The sequence below is a fragment of the Megascapheus bottae genome, chromosome 14, assembly GCF_031878675.1.
Source record: "Megascapheus bottae isolate mThoBot1 chromosome 14, mThoBot2.hap1, whole genome shotgun sequence".
In the NCBI taxonomy this organism is placed as follows: Eukaryota; Metazoa; Chordata; class Mammalia; order Rodentia; family Geomyidae; genus Megascapheus; species Megascapheus bottae.
The window spans coordinates 48,156,475-48,178,756 of record NC_143522.1 but is presented as its reverse complement, the minus strand read 5'-3'; the positions used below and the strand labels follow the sequence as shown (position 1 = coordinate 48,178,756).

Here is a 22,282-nt window from a genome sequence, read left to right as displayed (position 1 = left end):
GAAGCTCCGCTGGTGCCCCGGAAGCACTCTCCGCGGCGAGTTCCGGGAGGGGCTTGGAAGCCTGGTGCGAGAGGTTCGGGCGGTAAGACTGCGTTTAAAGTAGCGGCGGACCAATATGTCCCGCGGTTCCAGCGCCGGTTTTGACCGCCACATTACCATTTTTTCGCCCGAGGGCCGGCTCTACCAAGTAGGTGAGTGAACCGGGTCTGCTGATGGTCTATCCGAATTGCTCTGTCATGCTTCGGCCTGGAGCAGGCAGAGGTGGCGCGAGTCCGAGCTGAGGTTGAAGCAGGGTGGGGGTGAGGAGCGAAGAGGGCCGAGTCGGAGTGGCCTCACTCCTGCTGGAAGCGGGCTTCGGCGGCTTGGAGGCGGAGACCAGAGCCTGGCGCGCTTCGGGACGAGCTCCGCACCGCCCTGACACAATGAGGAGTTGAGGAAGACAGGACCAGCATGCCTGCCTCCTCCTTCCTGCGGCCGCTTCAGTGCCCTGTGCAGCACCCACACCCTCCCAGTAATTTCCTTTGTTTGTGATGTCGAGTTAACTTGCCCGGTAGGCAGATCTGTAGCAGCATAGTTGTGTGCCCGATGCTGCTGGGTACAGACTGTCATATCCTCTCTACGGAGGCGCACAGCTTAAAAGGGGTGCCATGGATGTGGAACCAGTCGAATTAAAACAGAAAGCGAAGATACCAATTACAAGTATATGCAAAGTCTAGAACATCTTTGGAAGACTCATACAATCAGTGGTTCCGAGTTCAAGACCTTTTAACGTGAATCTTTATGAATGGTCCTGTAGGTTCTGAACTGTAGATGAGGTACCATGTGGTCTCTCTTTACTGTAGAACGGCTCTAATGGAAAGAAACCTAAACTTGTTATCCGTATAACTGATTCGTTGAGACGTGTTAGGGTTTAGGTTACGATCATAAGCTACACCTTTGGCTTCTTTCCATGGAGGATTTAGTCTCAGAATAGTCTGAATCATATCTGGCCCATAGTAATTTTATTTTTAAATAAATTTACTTACTTGGTCAGCATAGTAATATAATCCTGCTAGAGAATCAGAGAATTGCCCTATGTATGAGATTCTGTCCACCTGTAAATTTTAACAGTAATGTTAAAGGTAACTTGGGTCATTATATAGTGTATGTCATATGACAGGTAATGGCATCTTATTGAATACTTCAGTACTTTCAACAGACCTCCGTTGAAAATTGTAGTCAAAGATAAGAGACAATCATTGCCTTCTCAAGGATTTTGATTTTTTAGTGTTTTATTTGAGAGTTTTAAATAATTTTATATTTTGGACTACTGCTTTGAGTGTTTTGTGTTTTGGTTTTTAATTTGTGAACAGAAAAGGCCACACTTAGACCTCTCTCTTGCTTCTATATTCTGCTTTGTGAGAAGTATTCAGAGGCACAGTCTTTAATGCTTAAGTTTGGTGAGTAAAAAGACTGAATATAATATGTTAGTCAGATTGGGCTCTTCCTTACATTAACACACTCCTTATCCAGTGCATTAATTGGACATTGATTAAGAAAATGAAAGTATAGTTAGTATGAGCAAGCAGTACAGTTTGGGCCCTAGAGCCATACCAGATTCAGATCCCTGCTTTGCTGAATGCTAGCTGGCCTGGGCAAGTATGAAACCTTTGCCTTAGTTTCTATTTGTAAAATTGGGCTAATAATAATTCCTCCTTCCATGATTGTTTTGGAGATTAAATGGTGCATTATGTATATAATTCTTAGTGTGTGCCACTCAAATACTAAGTTCTCAGTGACTTATCAGATGCCTGTTGGCTTCTTTGGCTGTTTTCATTGTTTAGACTATTAAATTAGTAGATTTGTAAATGTGGAATATTTCCATTTTTTTAGGTCTATGCATAGTGTTATATTCCAAAGTTTGTAAACTTTAGAATTATCTGGAGAGTTTATGATCTTAAGTATTACAAAATGCAATTTATAAATTATAAACTTGGACAGATAAAGAATAATGCAACAAATATAGGATAAGACAGAGCAGAGCTCCAATGATAGAGCACTGCCTAGCAGGCGTAAGGCCCTGAGTTCAAACCACCTAGCAGGCGTAAGGCCCTGAGTTCAAACCACACTACCAGCAAAGAAAAAGAAATTGTTAAAAAGGCTGAAACATGAGCTGGGAGTGTGATCTAGTGATAGATCCTGAGATCTCAGCCTCCTGAGTAGCTAGGATTACAGGCACAAGCAACAAGGGCTTGGCTTTTAACTAGTCCTTGAGGCTTGAGCACTGTCCCTGAGCTTTTTTTTTTTTTTTTTTTTTTTTTTTTTTTTTTTTTTTTGCCAGTTCTGGGCTTGAGCTCAGGGTCTGAACACTGTCCTTGGACTTTCTCAAGGCTAGAGCTCTACCACTTGAGCCTCAGCACCACTTCTGGCTTTTTTCTATAAATGTGGTACCGAGGAATTGAACCCAGGTCTATGTGCATGCTAGGCAAGCACTCAACCACTAGGCCAAACTCCCAGCCCGGCCCTGAGCTTCTTTTGCTCAAGGCTAGCACTCTACTGCTTGAGCTCCAGCACTACTTCCAGCTTTTTCTATGTATGTAGTACTGAGGAATCAAACCCAGAGCTTCATGCATACTGGGCAAGCACTCTACCACTAAACCACATTCCTAGCCCTATGTTCCTTCTGTGAGATATCTTTCAATATGTTGCCCAGGCTGATCTCAAACTATAGACTTAAAACAATCTTGCCTCAGCTTTCCAAGTAATTGGGACTACAAGCACACATCTCTGCACCTGGCCCATTTGTAGTTTTTAATCTGTGGAAGGTTTTATCAGTGGAAGCTTTAGTAGCATTATCATACACTAAACTGAGAAATTGTTTAGAAACTGTTTTTAGAAGTTAACTTTGATACAGAGGGATGTACATCTAGCTATTTAATTAGCCAATTAAATCTTACCTAAATTACAGTTCCTGCCAGCCAGGCACTAGTTGGCTCATGCCTGTTATCCTAGTTACGCAAAAGGCTGAGATCTGAGGATTGTGGTTCTAAACCAGCACAGGCAGGAAAGTCCATGACACACTTATTTTCACTTAACTACCCACCTGCTTCAAAAGAAAAAAGATTAGAAGTGGAGCTGTGTCTCAAGTGGTACAGGGTTATCCTTAAGCAAAAAAGGCTCAAGGCAGCTGGGAGTTTGGCCTAGTGGTAGGATGCTTGCCTAGCATGCACGAAGACCTAGGATCAGTTCCTCAGTACCGCATACATAGAAAAAGCCAGAAGTGATGCTGTGGCTCAAGTGTTAGAGCTCTAGGCTTGAGAAAGCCCAAGGACAGTGCTCAGATGCTGAGCTCAAGCGGAGGACGGACAAAAAAAAAAATCAAGGACAGCACCTACGCACTGAGTTCTAGCTCCAGGACCAGCACAACCATACTAAAAGAAAAAATTACAGCTCCTATTAGAGGAAATTTTTTGTTATATAAGCAATGTCTTCCTGAAGTAGTCTAGTCACCTGTAGCATTTGAACAAATGAGGCTAGGCAGGCTTCAGAGCCAATATCTAGAATAATAACTTGAAGACAGGTTTTTTTGTAGTACTGGAATTTGAATTCAGTGCCTTGCAATTCCTAGGCTTGTGCTCTACCACTTCAACCATGACTCCAGCCCTTTTTTTTTTGTTGTTATTTTGGAGACAGTTATTGGGATGGGATAGTCTCAAATCATTATCCTCTAGATCGTAGACTCTTCAATGGATAAAATTACAGGTGTGAGTCACTAGCACCCAGCTGAAAGATAAAATTTTGAAATATTCTGTTACACGTCAACTATAAATAATTATGGAAATATCAAGAGGTTTTTTTTGTTGTTGTTGTTTTTCCAATCGTGGGGCTTGAACTCAGGGCCTGAGCACTGCCCTGGCACTCTATCACCTGAACCAGAGCACCACTGTCAGCTTTTCTATGTATGTGGTACCGAGGAATTGAACTCGTGGCCCTCAAGAAATTTTCCTTTTTTTTTTTTTCTTTTGCCAGTCCTGGGCTTAAGCTCAGGACCTGAGCACTGTCCTTGGACTTTCTCAAGGCTAGAGCTCAGTATCACTTCCAGCTTTTTTTCTATGTATGTGGTACCAAGGAATCAAACCCAGGTCTTCGTGCATGTTACACAAGCACTCTACCAGTAGGCTAAACTCCCAGCCCTCTTTTTTTGGGGGGGGGGGGTCATGGGACTTGAACTCAGCCTGGGTGCTGTCCCTGAGCTCTTCAGCTCAAGGCTACCACCCTTGAACCAAGCCCCACTTCCCATTTTCTAGAGTTTAATTGGAAGTAAGAGTCTCAGGTCCTTTTGTGCCCTGGCTGGCTTTGAACCTTGATCCTCAGATCTCAGCCTCTTGGATAGCTGGGATTATAGGCGTGAGCCACTCAAGTAATTTTTAAGAACTGTATTTTTCTGCTCCAGGTTAGTTCTACCACTTGAGCCACAGCTCCACTTCTGGCGTGCATGTGTGCGTGCATGCATGCATGTTTAATTGGCGATAAGATTTTCATAGACTTTCCTTCATGGGCTTATTTCAAACTATAATCTTCAGACCTTGGTTTCCTCAGTAGCTAGAATTACAGGCATTAGCCATGGGGTTTTGCTAACATTTTTATTGCCCTTTTCCTGATTATAAAATCTATGTTAAGCGGAACGCTGTAGCTCATGCCTGTAATCCTAGCTATACAGGAGGCTGAGATCTGAGGATCCAGGTTCAAAACCAGCCCAGACACTTCACTGGAAAATGGGAAGTAGGGCTGTGACTCAAGGGGTAGAGTGGTAGCCTTGAGCTGAAGAACTCACGGACAGCACCCAGGCCGAGTTCAATCCCCATGACCCACCATTAAAAAAAAAAAAAAAAAAATTCTAGCCAGGAACCAGTGGCTCATGCCTGTAATACTAGCCACTCAATGACTAATATATGAAGATCACAGTTTAAGGTCAGTCTAGGTAGGAAAGTTCATGAGAATCCAGTTAACTAGCAAAAAGCTGAAAGTAGAGCTGTGGATCAGAGTGCAAGCCTTGAGTGAAAGAAACTAAGGGATAGCACCCAGGCCCTGGTACAAGCCCTGCTACTAGTATAGAATTGGGTTTTTTTAGGTTTTTTGTTTGTTTTTATTTATTTTTATTTTTTTAAAGAATATATTAACGTTGATTTTTACATCATATTTTAAATGACAAGTTTAACATACAAGTGTTCAAGGAGGGAATCTCTATTTACAATCACTGGGACTTAGCATTTAGAACTTAATCACAATTAGGCTAAGGGTTTGTATGTCATAGAAACATATTAATTTATGAAATAGGATTGTTTTTTTATGGGTTTGGTGGGGGTGTTTGTTTTACTTTGTTTTGCAGTGCTAGGAATTGAACTCAGATCCTCCTATACTATAGGCAAGTTCTTTACCAGTGAGCTACATCCCCAGTATTAGCATGTTTTTTTGCTATCATTTTGATCCCACTGTTTAGCTGATGAAATGGATTGACTGCAGATAGAAATACACAAACTGAAATTTGTTATAGATCAGTTAATGAAATGTTTGTTGAACATGAAGTTTGGAAAAAGGAATAGTTAAAAAAAACTTGCTATATAAAAATCAATGAAAATAATGCAATAGTAGCTAAAGCCATGTGTGGTCAAATAGTTATTAGAGTGTTAAGTCTAGAGCAATATAAGACCAGCTAAATTCGATTTGCAAAACAAGACATGGTAGAATTAATATCCACAAAACTTAAGATGACAAAAACATAATTGATAAAGGTTTATTCTGATGAAAGTATATTAAAATGTTATTCAAAATCTGGTACTTGAGCCTCCTGAAAATGTTAGTAAAATGAAAGTGGATAGAAGTGGGATTGGTTTAACTGTGGCTTATTATCATGTTTATTATTTTGACTTTATATGTTAAGAAGCATTCTATATTTTATATATTTTGAGCTTTTTTTTTTTCTTTTTTTTTGTCAGTCATGAGGTTTGAACTCCAGGGCCTGGGTACTGTCCCTGAGCTTTTTTGCTCAAGCTAGTGCTGTACTACCTTGAGCCACAGCTCCACTTCTGTTTCTCTGGTGGCTGATTAGAGATGAGTCTCATGATGTGAGCCAGTAATCCTGGCATATTTTGTTTTTAAAATTAGTTTACATAGTTATTAGCAGGAACTTTCATCGTTACATTTCCACGCTTGACCTTCACTTCATTAATTACTCTTGTTATTCCACTGCAGGAATCTCAAATTATTTCACCTTTTAAAAAAGCCTATTTTGAAAAAACCAACTTCTTTTTTTCCAGAATATGCTTTTAAGGCTATTAACCAGGGTGGCCTTACATCAGTAGCTGTCAGAGGGAAAGACTGTGCAGTAATTGTCACACAGAAGAAAGTACCTGTAAGTAATACTGCCCAAATAGTTACTACATAAGATATTCCAAGTGTTTTTCATGAAATTGTGTAGAGATATATTGTTTCTTGCATGTTAACATAATTCTTGCTTTGCTTCTGTTTCCCTGTTCAAGAAGTATTATTTATTGGGCTGGGAATGTGGCTTAGTGGTAGAGTGCTAGGCTAGCATGCATGAAGCCCTGGGTTCTATTCCTCAGTACCATAAACAGAAAAGGCTGGAAGAGGTGCTGTGACTCAAGAGGTAGAGCTCTAGCCTTGAGAAAGTGCAAGAACAGTATACTTTTGTGATATGATTATAACAAGTATAGTGCGATTTCTAAGGCTTTTGTGTTCTGGGACTTTGAGACAAGTTTGATAAGCTCCCAGTGAATAGCCCTATATCATCTTTTAAGTTTGTTTTTTTTTAATTACTTAGCTAAAATGAATGGTGATACTATTTGTCTAGTAAGTTCCATTATGTAATTTGTTCTTACAGTTCTATAGTATTGTTTCTTTTATACTACAGAGAACTGAGGGCTTAAAAAAAATTATCCTGATTTATTTTGTTCATTAGGACAAATTATTGGATTCCAGCACAGTGACTCATTTGTTCAAGATAACTGAAAACATTGGTTGTGTAATGACTGGGATGACAGGTAATCAGCTGCATGTCCACATGGATATATAAGATACGTTGGACCTTCCAATCATTTTTAATTTTGTTAATTTTAAACTCCCTTTAGTGCTTTAGTGCTGATTTTCGGGCGGTATATGTAGCTTAGAAGCATTGGGAGTGTTTGGGAGATGAGGTCTCACTGTCCAGTCTTGCATTCAGTCTCCTGAGTGCCGGGATTACAGATGTTCTACCATGTCTATCTGTGAGCTGTTTTGAAAACATAAGTATAATGCTATCAGGTCTTTATGCCCCTATTAGGAAAACTAGTCTGAGGCCTCTCTCATAGATACTGAATATGATTAGTAGTTTAAGGGGAACTTAAGGCTGTTTTTTGTTTTTTATTGTAAAGGTGATATATAGAAGGATACAGTACATGAGTTTCTACTTTTTGAAATTAAGGAAACAAACCTAAAACACAAAGACCAAAATACTCTTTCTCCTTAGACCTTATTTTTATTGTTTTGTTTTTTGTTTGTTTTATATGGGGTTATTAGACACTTGTAGAAACTAACTACTGGTAAAAAAAAAACTAAGCATAAAAGATCAGTGTGGTACATAGAGCTCCATGTTTTAAATTTTTTCCTGTTTTTGCATGTACTTGTTCATGAAGAAGATATAAAGGTGTCGGTTTTAAGTTTATTATTTTCTTCCTCCAAAGAGAAACCTTTGATTTTGTTTTTGTTTGGTTTTGCTAATAAGCTGACAGCAGATCCCAGGTACAGAGGGCACGCTATGAGGCAGCTAATTGGAAATACAAGTATGGCTATGAGATTCCTGTGGACATGCTATGTAAAAGAATTGCTGATATTTCTCAAGTCTACACACAAAATGCTGAAATGAGGCCACTTGGTTGTTGTAAGTATGCTTAGAAGGTTTGCAAATAATTAATTATAATTCTTAGAGAACATGGTTTGGAAATTATGTAGCAAAAGAAAATCATTGTAATAAATCAAGGATAAGGGATAGGTATCACATTAGTATATTAGATATTAAGTCTGATGTACTATTAGATTTTATTTGCCTGATTTTTAAAATATATGTGTGTGTGTGTATGTGTGTGTGTGTATGTATGTACGTATGTATATACATACACACATATGTATGTGTTTATTTTCTTATTTATTTCTGGTATTGGGGCCTGTGTGAGCTTCTTTGTGCTAAAGGCTAATGCTCTACCACTTGAGCCACAGTGCTACTCTCAACAATTTTTGAGTTTACTGAAGAGTCTCACACACTAGGCCGAGAGTTTGGCCTAGTGGTAGAGTACTTGCCTAGCATTTACAAATACCCAGGTTTGATTCTTTGGTACCACATACATAGAAAAAGCCGGAAATGGTGGCTCAAGTGGTAGAGCTCTAGCCTTGGGAAAACCCCAGGACAATGCTCAGGCCCTGAGCTCAAGCCCAGGACTGGCCAGCCTCACAGACCAGCTGGCACAGTGGCTCATACCTATTATCCTAGCTACTCAGGAGGCTGAGATTTGAGGATCAAGGTTCAAAGCCAGCCCGGGCACTAAAGAATGTGAGACTAATCTCCAGCTAATCACTAAAAAAATGGGAAATGGGGCTGGGCTCCAGGGGTAGGGCCTAGCCTTGAGCTTAAGAGCTCAGGGATAGCACCCAGGCCCAGAGTTCAAGCACCATGAACCACCAAAAAAAAAAGTCTCACAGACTTTGCTGCCCAGGCTAGGTTGGAACCATGATCCTTGGATCTCAGCCTCCTGAGTAGCTAGGTTATAGGATAAGCCACCTGCACTCAACTTGTTTTTATTTTAAGTAGTTATACAAAGCAGTTTCAATTCCATAAGTCAGATTATGAGTACAGTGTTTATCGATTATGGTTACCCTGACTTTTTCTTCTTTTTTTTTTTTTTTTTTTTTTTTTTTGCCAGTCCTGGGCTTGATCTCAGGGCCTGAGCACTGTCCTTGGACTCTCTCAAGGCTAGAGCTCTACCACTTGAGCCTCAGCACCACTTCCGGCTTTTTTTCTATGTATGTGGTACCGAGGAATTGAACCCGGGTCTTCATGCATGCTAGGCAAGCACTTTAACCACTAGGCCAAACTCCCGGCCCTTTTTCTTCCTTTTTTTTTTGTGGGTCATGGGGCTTGAACTTGTACTCGGCCTGGGCATTGTCCCTAAGCTCTTCAGCTCAAGGCTACCGCCCTACCCTTGAGCCAAGCCCCACATCCGTTTTCCAGAGGTGAATTGGAGATAAGAGTCTCAGGTCCTTTTGTGCCCAGGCGGGCTTTGGCTTTGAACCTTGATCCTCAGATCTCAGCCAGTATACCTGGCTACCCTAACTTTTTGATACAAGATCTTAAGAACTTTTCTATCCAGGCTGGCTTTGAATGTGAGTCTTTCTGCTCTCAGTGTCGTAGGTAGCTAGGATTATAGGCATGAACTACTCACAACTGGCTATTCTTTTTTTTTTTTAAGTCAGAATATTTTTACTTGGAGCCCGAACAATGACCCAAGCCTGTATCCTTAGCTGTTCAGGAGGCTGAGAATCAAAATGCAAGGCTATTGGAGGCAAAAATTCAAGAGATTGCCTCTAACTAATAACAGTGGTAAACTATAAGCATGGCTCAAGTGAGCAAACAAGCCAAATAAGAGTTAGAGGCTGTGTGTTCAAGCTTCAGAGCCCTCAATAACAATAATGTCTGTTAGCTTTATCTTTTGTGGGGCAAGTCTTGCTGTGTACACAGCCTGGTCCTCTTCACTTAGCCACCTAAGTACTAAAATTACAAGTGTGTATCATCATGCCTGGCAGGTTTTGTTTTGTTTTAGTGCTGGTTCTGGGGCCTAGGTGCTGTCTCTCAGCATTTTTTGTCCAAGACTAGCCCTATACCACTTGAGCTACAGCTCCACTTCTGGCTTTTTACTGGTTAGAGATAAGAATGTTATGGACTTTCCTGTCTAGGCTGGCTTTGAACTTCCATCCTAAGATCTCAGCTTCCTGAATAGTTAGGATTATAGGCATGAGCCACTGGCACCTGGCCTACCTACCTGCCTGCCTACTTCACTCCCTCCCTCTGTTCTTCCTTACCCCCCTTACCCCCTCCCTCCCTCCTTCCATCCCATTTTGTGGCTTGAACCTCAGACCTGGGCGCTGTCCCTGAGGTTTTTTTTGCTCAAAGCTAATGCTTTACCACTTTGAGCACTTTGGTTAATTGGAGGTAAGAATTTCACAGACTTTTCTGCATGGATTTTCTTCGAACTATGATCCTCAGATCTTACCCTGAGCACCTAGGATTACATGTGTTAGGTACTAGCACCCAGCTGCTCTATGTAATCTTAACCACTTGAACAGCTTTACTTACTGGAGCATGCATGCCAGTTGCTCCTACATTGTCATAACCTGTCCTTTCTTCCATATCTCACAGATACCTCAAAACTCAAAATTGTGACTTTTCCTACATTCATCTTTAGATTCTCTTTCCTATTCTCACTTTCCTTGGTCATCTTATGAGTTACCAAGTTTTACCTCCAAATGTCAGATCCTTTCCTCTCTGGTTACTTCATCATTTTCATTACCTTTCCTGCCTACCTGATTTGTCCATCTCTTCATTTTAATTACCCTTTGTAATCTACTCTTTATATTGCTTCATGAATTATTATAAAACTGAATTTTTATTATTGCTCCTTCATAAATTGATTCCTAATCAGCGGTGGGGTAAATTCCAGACTTCTTACAGTGATGGGCAGAACCCCTCAGTGAAGTCCTTATACTTTTCCTTCTTTGCTATTTTCATGTCTTAGTGACGTACATTGTGGAAGTACAAAGTGCTTGATCTCTCAAGCCTTGCTCATCTTGCCAGGCCCTAGAGTAAAGCAGTAAAGGTATTGTGCATGTCTCAAATATAAAAGGTAAAATTAAAAGATGATGGGACATTCAAGAAAATATATCGGTAAAATAAACTTAATTTCTCATTAGTACATGCTAGATGAGTAAATACTTAGCTTAATACTGTATCTTGGATAAGGCACTGTATCGAAGAGGCTCAAATCTAGAATATAAGAAAGCAGGGGAGTTGGGGGTATGGCCTAGTGGTAGAATGCTTGACTAGCATGCCTAAAGCCTTGAGTTCAATTCCTTGGTACCACATACACAGAAAAAAGCCAGAAGTGGTGCTGTGGCTCAAGTGGTAGAACGCTAGGCTTGCGAAAGCCCAAAGACAGTGCTGAGACCCTGAGTTCAAGCCTCAGGACTGGCAAAAAAAAAAAAAAACGCCAGATGTGGTGGCATACGCCTTTAATCCTGAGTACACAGGAGGCTGAGATCTGAGAATTGTGGTTCAAAGCCAGCCCTAGCACGGATCCAGTTAACCACCAGAAAACCAGAAGTGGCGCTGTGGCTTAAGTGGTAGGATGGTGGCCTTGAGTTGAAGAGCTCGGGGACAATGCCCAGACCCAGAATTCAGAAAAAGAGAGGGGGAGGGAGGCAGGGAGGAAGGGAGGAAGGGGGGAAGAGAGGGAGAGAGAGGGGATAATGTTATATATAAGAGTATATCATATATGGTGGGTGGGGGGAGGGTAATGGGTACCAAGACATGTGAAAGTGTATCAATGTATGTGAATTAATGCACCTTCTATCTGGCAAATATCATGTAACCCTTTTATTAATTACAATAAATATATATATATAAAGTATATCATATAGTGGAATTGCTGGGTCATAGGGGAGCTCTATGTTTAGCCTTTGAGGCACTGCCATACTGCTTTCCATAGTGGTTGAACGAGTTTTCACTCCCAACAGTGCAGTAGTGATCCCTCCTGGCCACATCCCCTCCAGCATCTGTTGTTATTAGTTTTCCTGATCCTGGCTGATTCTAACTGGAGTGAGGTGGAATCTTAGCGTTGTTTTGATTTGCATTTCTTTTATGACCAGAGATGTGGGGCATTTCTTCATTTGTCTATAGGCCATTTGTTTTGGCATTTACCCAATCATCCCAAAACAAGGACATACTAAATCCACTAGCACAACAATGTTCATTGCAGCACTATTCACCATAGCAAAGATATGGAACCAACCTAGATGTTCCTCAGTTGATGAGTGGATCAACAAGTTGTGGTACTTATACACAATGGAATTCTATGCTGCTGTCAGAAAGAATGACATTGCCCCATTTGTTTGGAAATGGAAAGACTTAGAAAAGATCATATTAAGTGAAATAAGCCAGACTCAAAGGAACATAGGCTCAATGGTTTCCCTCATTTGTCATAATCAGTAGAAACCTTGGGATCTCCTAGCAGAGACTTGCAATAGAGCAAAACCTTGATACATAAGGCCATATAGTATGAAGCTAATTGAAAGGACCTCTAGGATATTGAAACAAAAGCCATATAATGAATGGTTGTTGTCCTTAATGTACTCTGTTATCTCTCATCTCTTTTGCTGTCCCTTGGTTATCTCATACTGTTACAGTATCTCACTTTGTTATCTGATATATTGGATATATTTGTATTTGGTTATTTGAAATTGGATAGGGAAGGGGGGAAAACCAAGATGGGGAGATGGGGGGAGGGTAATGGGGACCAAGACATGTGAAAGGGTATCAATGTATGTGACTTAATGCACCTTCTATCTGGCAAATATCATGTAACCCATTTATTAATTACAATAAAAATATTAAAAAATAAAAATTGAGAATCTAAAAATATCAGATAAAAAAAAAAAGAGTATCATAAAAACAAAGGTAGACCGTTGTAAACTTTAGCTGAAGAGTTCAGGGACAGTGCCCAGGCCCAGAGTTCAGGTCCTACAATAAAGAAAGAGGAGGGAGGGAGGGAGGGAGGAAGGAAGGAAGGAAGGAAGGATAGACAGACGGACGGACGGACACAAGAGTGTATCATAAAAACAGACAGTTGTAACATTTCCAGAGTATGCTACATAGGTTAGTTCTCTGGAATTTTAGTAGCTATTTAAATTTAAGAAAGGAAAAGAAGGGTAACAAAAAGTACACTAAATCCTTGATACCCACAGCTCTGTAGTTCCAGGGAGACCACCATTGAGAAAAACCATAAATATTCGGATGCACACTATTCAGTGCTTGATTCAGATGCTTGATTCAATTTTCCCATACCACCACCCAGCTTCTGTTAAACACACGCCACCTTTAACAAATGTCATATTATTCATCATTTCAGCTAAGCACATTAGTGCTACTTTTGGTTTGAGAGGATTAACATAACTTTTACCTTGCTTTGAGAGAATCCTTTGCTTTTGTGGGGAGGCAAAATTAAGGTCAAGGAAACAGCAGATTGCACAATGATTTGTTTTTTCTTGGTTAGTTGTAGAGTTTGAACTCTGGCCCTGGGTGCTGTCCCTGAGCTCTTCACCTTAAGGCTAGTGCTGTACCACTTGAGCCACAGCACCTCTTCTGGTTTTCTGGTGGTTAATTGGAGATGAGAGTCTCAAGGACTTTAGTGTGTGGGCTGTCTTTGAACTGAAATCCTCAGATCTCATCCTCCTGAAGTAGCTAGGATTATAGGCGTGAGCCACTGGCACCTGGCTACACAATTATTTTTAAATAACTGACAATAATGTGGGACTGAGAGCTTCTTCACACTACTAATCTATGTAATGCATGTGTGAGAATTAAATTTTATTTATTTTTTGTTAGTACTGAGATTTCAACTGAAGGTTTCTCCCTTGAGAGTCAGACACTCTGTAATTGAACCACAACTCATGTGTTTGTGTGTGTGATATGCTTAGTCTAAACTACATGTCCTAAATCAATAAGTCATGATTACTTTAACCCTTGGTCTGATAAATTTAAGAACAACTCTGAGGTCAGGTTAAATGGGTCACTTTAGCCAGCCCCAGCTCTTGTTTGCAAAAAGAATTATGAGAACATCTTTGAGGTGTATTTGTCCAAGTAATATCACAGAGGATTAGAGTTCAAATAAACAAGCTTTAGGGTGGTAGCAATAATTAGAAAAATTATAAATTACATTTGCAATATTCAGATCATTTTTTGGAAATATGTGATTTTTTTTTCTGAAATAGCAATTTTTTTTCCTTTTTTTTTTTTTTGGTTGATTGTGAAGCTTGAACTCAAGGCCTTGGCCCTGTTCCTGAGCTCTTTTGCTCAAGGCTAATGCTCTACCGCTTCTGGTTTTATGGTAGTTAGTTAATTGTAGGGTCTCATGGATCTGCCTGGGCTGGGCTGGGTTTGAACTGTGATTCTCAGATCTCAGCCTCCTTAGTGGGTAGGATTATAGGGTATGAGCCACAGGCAATAGCATTTTGTCCATTTTCTTAAAGCACATCCTAAAATCAACAGCCAGCATAATAAATCTATGTGATAGTACAAGGAACAGCACATTTTGTTCTATTAAGGTATACAATATTTAATTAGCCTTTTCTTTTTAGGTATGATTTTAATTGGTATAGATGAAGAACAAGGCCCCCAGGTGTACAAGTGTGACCCTGCAGGTTATTACTGTGGGTTTAAAGCTACTGCAGCAGGAGTTAAACAAACTGAGTCAACCAGCTTCCTTGAAAAAAAAGTGAAGAAGAAATTTGACTGGACATTTGAACAGACTGTTGAAGTAAGTTAACCAAAAGGGTGTTCTGTTTGCTTTTTAATTTTTAATTAATTGATTGATTTAGATACTGTATAGATCAGTGAAGTTCTTTGCACTGTTGGTAGTCTAAAGGCTATTCTTAAGCTGTATCACAAGTTTGTCACTCAGTAAAATTGATGTTAGACTGACATGAGAAAATGAAGGCTATTTTTGTTCACTTAATTCCTATTTTTGTTTATGATGTATTTGAAATGAGTTTGTAACAGAACATATAATAAAATTTAAAATATGGAATAAAAAATAAGAATCAAGCCAGGCGTGGAGGCTCACACCTGTAATCCTAGCCACTCAGGAGGCTGAGTGGTCCAAAGCCAGCCTGGGCACAAAAGAACCTGAGACTCTTATCTCCAAATAACATCTAGAAAAGGGGAAGTGGGGCTGTGGCTCAAGGATAGGGTGGTAGCCTTGAGCTGCAGAGCTCAAGGACAATGCACAGTTCCAGCGGTAGGGTGGTAGCCTTGAGCTGAAGAGCTCAGGGACAGGGCCCGGGCGGAGTTTAAGCCCCATAACCCACCAAAAATAAATAAAGAAAGGAAGGAAGGAAGGAAGGAAGGAAAGAAAGAAAAGAAAGAGTCAAGACCAGGCCCAAAGACTTGTATGGTTGCTGATTGAGAGTCTACAATTAGGTTTACTCTTCCTGGTAATAAAAGTGAAATCGTTAGGAGTAAGTTATAATCTACCTACTTGGGAGGTAGAAATTGAGAAGGATCATAGTTCAAGGCCAGCTTGGGCAAAAAGTTACCCATCCCCTATATTAATCAATAAGCATGCCTGTCATCCCAACAGAAAGTGGGAGGCAGAAATAGGAAGATTGAGGTGCAGGTTGGCCTGGACAAAAAAAAGTGACGTTCTATTTGCCAAATAACAGCAAAATGGCTTTTGCAGTAGCCTAAAGAATACCTTCTTGGCAAGCTCCAGGTCCTGAGTTCAAACCTTATTTCCAGAACCATGGAAAAGGCTAGGCGGGGTGGCTCATGCCTGTAATTCCAGCTACTCAGGAGGCTGAGATCTGAGGTTCGAGATTCAAAGCCAGCTCAGACACTAATCAATGTGAGACACTTATCTCCAACGAACCACTAGAAATGGGAAATGGAGCTGAGCCTCAAGGGGTAGGGTGGTAGCCATGAGCTGCAGAGCTCAGAGACGGTGCCGGGCCCAGAATTCAAGCCCCAATGACCCACCAAAAAGAAAAAGAAACACACTGACTTAGCAGGAAAAAAATATTTGTGAGATAAAAAAATAGAGCTTTCTATACAGCTACTAAAAGTTGTAGAGTCTACTAAAGAAGTCTTAAGGGAATTAATTATTCATAGTGGTGTTTAGATTTTGTTGTTAGGTTTTTGTGATATTAGGATTTGAAATTAAATTCAAAACGAGTAGGATGTAGACATATTAGAGCTAAGCAATTTGTTAGTAATAAGTGGCTATTTTAAAAAGTACATTATTGAAATATGGAGCAGAAATATAGCTTGTGGTGAACATGTTTTATTTTAATAAATTTGGAGTAAGAAAACCATACAATCTTTAAAAAATGCATTTTAATGTTGATGCTTTTTTTCAGACTGCAATTACATGCTTGTCTACTGTTCTATCAATTGACTTCAAACCTTCAGAGATAGAGGTTGGAGTAGTTACAGTTGAAAATCCTAAATTCAGGTAAGTTATATTATTAGAAAAAAAATTTTTGCCAGTCCTGGGGCTTGAACTCAGGGCCTAGATACTGTCCTTGGACACTTTTTTACTCAAGGCTAGCACTGTGTCACTTGAGCCACAGTGCCACTTCTGACTTTTTTCGTGTATGTGTTACCAGGGAATTGAATCCAAGGCTTTGTGCATGCTAGGTGAGCATGCTACCACTACGCCATGCTCCCAGCCCTAGAAATTTTTTAAATGTGAATATTTTAGACTAGGAAGGTGGGAGAGATCTTTGGGATCATTTTATCCTATAATGTGAGATAGGAAGCTGAGAAGGGGCTGAATTGTCTTAAAGTCATTTTTTTCTTCGGTGTGTAAGAAATGTTTTATAATTTGGAGAGCTGAGCATGCTGGCACATGCCTAGCATCCTAGCACTTGGAAGACTGAAGCAGAAGGATCTTGAGTTCAGGCCAGCCTGGGCTATATCACAAAACCCTGTCTCAAAATGAAACAGTAATAACAACTGGAGTGTAGCTCCAGTGTGCTTAAGGCCCTCGGTTCTATCCCCGCACTGCAAAAAACCCAAAACTATTGGCTTCTCTAAAACAGGTGACTTTTGAGTGATTTTCTGTCTACCACCAGAGGTGATACAAAATAACCTTTACAGAAGTAAAATAATGAAACCTCATACTATGATATGTACTAAAGTATTAAAGCTAGGTTTATAACTCAGTGATAAGAGCACTTGACTAGCATGTACAAGGCTCTGGATTCATTAACAGATTGGATTCCAAAAATTGGAGAGCTGTTATTATTACTGTTTAAGCAGAGCTTTGAAAAGTAATATGAAATACTATTCATTGAGAAGTCTTTGGAAACCCCACATTGAGAATTCAGCTAATGAGTTGCAGGTGCTGAGTGCCTGCATGTTCTTACTAAGTGACTAACCCAGTACACACAGCTTCTGTGATTTAATGTCTGCTGGTTGCTCTTACAATTAGTAGAAAAACACAGTGAAGTCTACAGGTGGTAGGAACTACTGGGAGACCTTTTACTATTTCATGCATCTCTCTGGTCACCACTGAGGACATGGTCATGAACATGTGAGCAGTTACTCACTAAGCTTACAACCAGATAGCACTTTTCAATAGTATTTTTTCCTCCGAGTTCTTTTGAAAAAAATTTTAAATTAATTTGTGGTTCTTTAACTCCCTTTTCCTCCATGGAAAGCAGAAAACCTTTCTCTTTTTCTATTACTTACTCTGTGTGTGTGTGTGTGTGTGTGTGTGTGTGTGTGTGTGTGTGTTGTGTATATTGGTGTCTTAATTTTATATGTACTTGAAATTTTCCATAATAAAATAATTGTAAAGTTACCAACTGATTTTTTTGTCTTCTAGGATTCTTACAGAATCAGAAATCGATGCTCACCTTGTTGCTCTAGCAGAGAGAGACTAAACTTGTCATTAGTTTACCACATCCATGATGCCACTTGCCTATGTGTTTGGTAACAGCAGACCACCATTATAGAGGCCCTGGGTTGAAAAAGGATCCTCTCCCACTCCTACCACTTAATGTGGTTAGGACTCTGTATAAATAAAACCAGTGCTTTTGGAAAATAACTGTATCCTGTGTATTTTTTTACTTCCTATTTTAAGTATTAAGCCTTTAGTACATGCAGAGCATTAAGTATTCTCATATTCCATGTCATAGATGTAGTCTTTTTGTTGACAGATATGGGTTCTCTTGGCTTAAAGAACTCAGCCCATGCTGGGTGTTGGTGGCTCATACCTATAACCCTAGCTACACAAGAGGCTGAGATCTGCAGCCCAGGCAGCAAAGTCCATGAGACTCGAAAGCTGGAAGTGGAGAATGCTTAAGTAGGAGAATGCTAGGCTTGAGTGAAAGAGCTTAGGAACATTGCCCAGACCCTGAGTTATAACAGTATAACATAATAAATAGGAAACTACAGTGCTTTGAAATCATATCTGAGTAAGCTAACATGTGAGACCTTGTACAGGTCAGTGTACTTGTTGATTGAATATAATGCCAATACCTGAAGTCAGAGTTGTTCACGTCTATAGCTTCCAGGCCCATACACAGCATATGAACATGTGACCACCAGAAGCAGGAAACTTCAACCACATCCTCTTCAGAGCTGAGTCAGGAGTAATAAAGCTTCCTGACAGGGAAGTGTGTTCTTGAGCTTGGCTGCTGCTGTGGGATTTCCCTTCTAAATCCATTAGGCTCTATTAGAAATGCCATCATTTGGAAAGTGAGGTCTGTTTAAGAGCTTTATAAGCTGTGCCCATAAAGCCTGGCCTGGATTCATCTCTGGAATTATGAATGATAAACCAGCGGATTAATCAGGTTTATGTAAAATCATTCCTTTAGTAAAAATGATTAATTCAACAGAAAAATCCAGATGGATTAGTGTTAATTCTCAATAAGTTTATTAAATTTAAGTATCAACTGGAATAATTTCTGTTATGCAAATATAATTTTCAAATAGTCTGAGACAGGTAACAGGGTTATCTAAGAAAAGTATTTTATCCAAAGTTATGCTAAGAAAATTATTTTATCCAAAGAACATTTTCATTAATATAAAGACAGCAGAGTACCTGTACCTTATCCTTGTAAATCATAGCTACTCAGGATCTTCTTTTGAAACCAGCTTAAGCAGTCAAATCCAAAATATTTGTCTCCAGTTAACAAAAAGCAAGAACTGAAGGTGTGACTCAAAAGTAAGATCCCCTGAGTTCAACCATCAATGTCAGCAGCACACACCCCTAAAAAGACTGGCTGGGAGTGTAGCCTAGTGGTAGAGTGCTTGCCTAGCATGCATGAAGCCCTGGGTTCAATTCCTCAGTACCATATACACAGAAAACACTGGAAGTGGTGCTGTCGCTCAAGTGGCAAGAGTGCTAGCTAGCCTTGAACAGAAAGTGTCCAAGGACGAGCCGGCTCACACCGGCAATCCTAGCTACTCAGGAGGCTGAGGTCTGAGGATCCAGGTTCAAAGCCATCCCCAGCACTACAAAGCTGTGAAACTATTATCTCCAATTAATCTCTAGAAAACAGGAAGTGGGGCTGTGGCCTTGAGCTGAGGAGCTCAGAGTTCAAAGCCCATGACCCAGGAAAAGAAAGAAAAAGGAAAGGGACTGTTAAGATTACACTAGCCAGGCATGGTGGTTCACGCCTGTAATCCTAGCTACTCAGGAGGCTGAGAGCTGAGGGACAGCACCCAGGCCCCAAAGTTCAAGCCCCAATACTAGGGGGCCAGGGGAGGCATTTTGAAGTAAATTTTATGATATGGAAAACTTTTTTTTGCTGTATTTTTTGAGACTAGATCTTGCTAAATAGAGCAGGCTGGCCTGGAACTTTGAATTCTATTGCCTCAGCCTCCAGAATGCTAGGTCATAGGCACATGCCAACGCATGGACTTTGCATATGTGATATATACTAAACATGACAGAAAATACACAGTGGGTAGCTGAACACTTGTCTAGCCTGTCATGAAACTCCAAAAATCAATATTCCTAGGACAAATTCTCTCCCTGTCTCTGCCTCTTTTAAAGCTGGAAGTGGAAGTGTGGCTTAGAGCTCCCAGGCCCTGAGTTCAAGCCCTAGTATCAACACCCTCACTACCCCCCACCCCCCAAAATAAAATAAATAAATAAAAAGGAAAGAGAAGGAATTGGAAATGTGGCTCGGTGGTGGAGTGTTTGCCAAGCATGCATGAAACCTTGGGTTTAAAACGCCTACACAGAAGAACACCTACCCAGAAGAGGCCGGAAGTGGCACTGTGGCTCAAGTGTGCTAGCCACACACCATTGTGTGTGTGTGTGTGTTTAAATTCCTCGGTGTTGTCATGTCTAACAGTGCCACAACCTGGAAAGGAGCCCGTCAGAACTTCAGGACCCCTGCCTTCCCAGGTAGGCCCGTTCTCTGCACATGCGCAAAGCGTGCCCAGAGCGTATTTTTTTTCCCAGCGTACCAAGCGCGTGCGGCAGGAGGGAGCGAGCGGCCAGCCCGCGACGCTTCCTGACGCCCGCGTACTTTTCCTCACCGGTCCCACGAGTGGACGCATGCAGGTAGGACTGGTGTCGCCTCCTGTCCCCCGGTCCTAGAACCTTGCCTTGCCTCATCTTTAGATGCAAGGTAACGCTGCTGTTGCGTGCTGGTGCTTGGTTCTGACTCAGTAAAGAGCCTCTGAGGGCCGGGAGTTTGGCCTAGTGGTTAAAGTGCTTGCCTAGCATGCATGAAGACCCGGGTTCGATTCCTCGGTACCACATACATAGAAAAAAGCCGGAAGTGGTGCTGAGGCTCAAGTGGTAGAGCTCTAGCCTTGAGAAAGTCCAAGGACAGTGCTCAGGCCCTGAGCCCAAGCCCAGGACTGGCAAAAAAAAAAAAAAAAAAAAAAAAAAAAAAAAAAAAATTTGTAAACACTATGTTTCCATGCCGACATATGAGGGTAAACAGTGAAGACGTTTAAACTGAAATGTGGTGGCTCCTGGCCAACTTTGACTACTTGAGAAGCACCAGGGGAACTTTGTCAAAGTATTCAAGGTAAGTTTCCATGCTGGCCTGTCACAGAGCAGTCTCCCAGGATGCAGCTCTAGGTGCAGGCATGCAGAGAATCCCCCTCCCATTTTTGATATTTGCTATTGCAAGGGGACAAGATCACACAAGAGCAATTGTTAACTGGAGTGGGAGCCTTAAGGGGACAGAGCACCTGTCTAGCAGGCTGAAGCCATTAGTTCAATCTCAGAACCCCATCACTGGCACACACACACAAAACCAATTATATTTAGGTTTTGGACAGTCACACTGTGCATAAGGCTTATGTCATCTAAGGCTTTGCTGACTTCTTCTGTAACTCCTCCAGCCACTGGAGGAAGTAAAACATGCAAATACCTAACAATGTTCAACCCATCTCAGAAGCACAGCTGCATAGCAACCCATGGTGGGATCCTCTTTCAAGAATTTCTGCAACTCCCTATCAATGAGAGGCCTCTCCCAGGTCCAAAAAGATGCAAAGGAAATATAATGTATATACATAATATAATATATAAATATGCTTTTAGAGCAAAGGGGGTGGCCCCGTGTCCAGGTTGGGCTGCATAAACTTTGGTGAAGATGTTGATGCCCCTTCTAGGCAGTTGCCTCAAGAAAATTGAGCTAGTGGCATCCTTCACCCAGAAACCAGCTCCTGACCTTTTTGCATGAGGTGATCTGCTAACCTCAGAGCTAACCAGTTGTGTAGGTTTTACCGAGTGCTGCAATGATTAAGCCTTTATTAAGACCTGATTAAGGATTTAAAAAAAAAAAAAAAAAAAAGGAGAAGCAGAAGAACAGGAAAGATTTGGTTTCCCTGGGCAGAGTAGGGATGATTTGGGGGAGGACCAGCTAACACTCTCAGAGTGCTCAGGTTTCCTGGAGTTTTTGAGGGAGAGAGCACTTCGATTATGGATAAGTTTTAGCTATCTAGTGGATGGATAACTTTCATCAGAGCCATGTTGGCATGGCACAGTATAACTGGGCCACACCGTTTAGGTAGCCCTTTGGAGACTGGCTGGTATTTGTTTGGCGAAGGGGGTGAGGGGGCGAATTTTGAAGATAGCTATGACCTGCGTGCTAGTGGCTCATGCCTATAATCCTAGCTTAGCAGGCTGCAATCTGAGGATGAGTTCAGAGTCAGCCAGACAGGAAAGTCCTTGAAACACTTTTATCTTCGGTTATCTACCAAAAAAGTTGGAAATGGAGCTGTAGCTCAAGCAGTAGATTGATAACCTTGAACAAAAAGGCTTGACTCAGGGTGGGAAGAAAAAGGTCAGGGAGGGCCGGGAGTTTGGCCTAGTGGTAGAGTGCTCACCTAGCATGTACAAAGAAAGCCCTAGGTTCTATTCCTCAATACCACATACACAGAGAAATCCAGAAGTGGTGCTGTGGCTCAAGTGGCAGAATGCTAGCCTTGAGCAAAACTGTCCAAGGACAG

General features: G+C 41.0%; 1 protein-coding gene across 2 annotated transcripts in view; it reads left to right on the top strand.

Moving 5' to 3' along the window:
• Window positions 1–17,906, top strand: part of Psma6 (proteasome 20S subunit alpha 6) — a 29,762-nt gene extending 11,856 nt beyond the window's left edge. Inside the window, exons 1-7 of one of the 2 annotated variants that reach the window (XM_090345161.1) lie at window positions 23–191; window positions 6,297–6,391; window positions 6,959–7,040; window positions 7,760–7,915; window positions 14,437–14,615; window positions 16,213–16,307; window positions 17,685–17,906. In XM_090345161.1, the coding sequence (XP_090201287.1) occupies window positions 116–191; window positions 6,297–6,391; window positions 6,959–7,040; window positions 7,760–7,915; window positions 14,437–14,615; window positions 16,213–16,307; window positions 17,685–17,742 (741 nt within the window). In that variant the 5' untranslated portion in view covers window positions 23–115 and the 3' untranslated portion in view covers window positions 17,743–17,906. Of the gene's footprint in view, window positions 1–22; window positions 192–6,296; window positions 6,392–6,958; window positions 7,041–7,759; window positions 7,916–14,436; window positions 14,616–16,212; window positions 16,308–17,684 lie in introns of those variants that run through there. The other variant, XM_090345163.1, reaches the window with a different exon arrangement.
• Window positions 17,907–22,282: the final 4,376 nt, after the last annotated feature.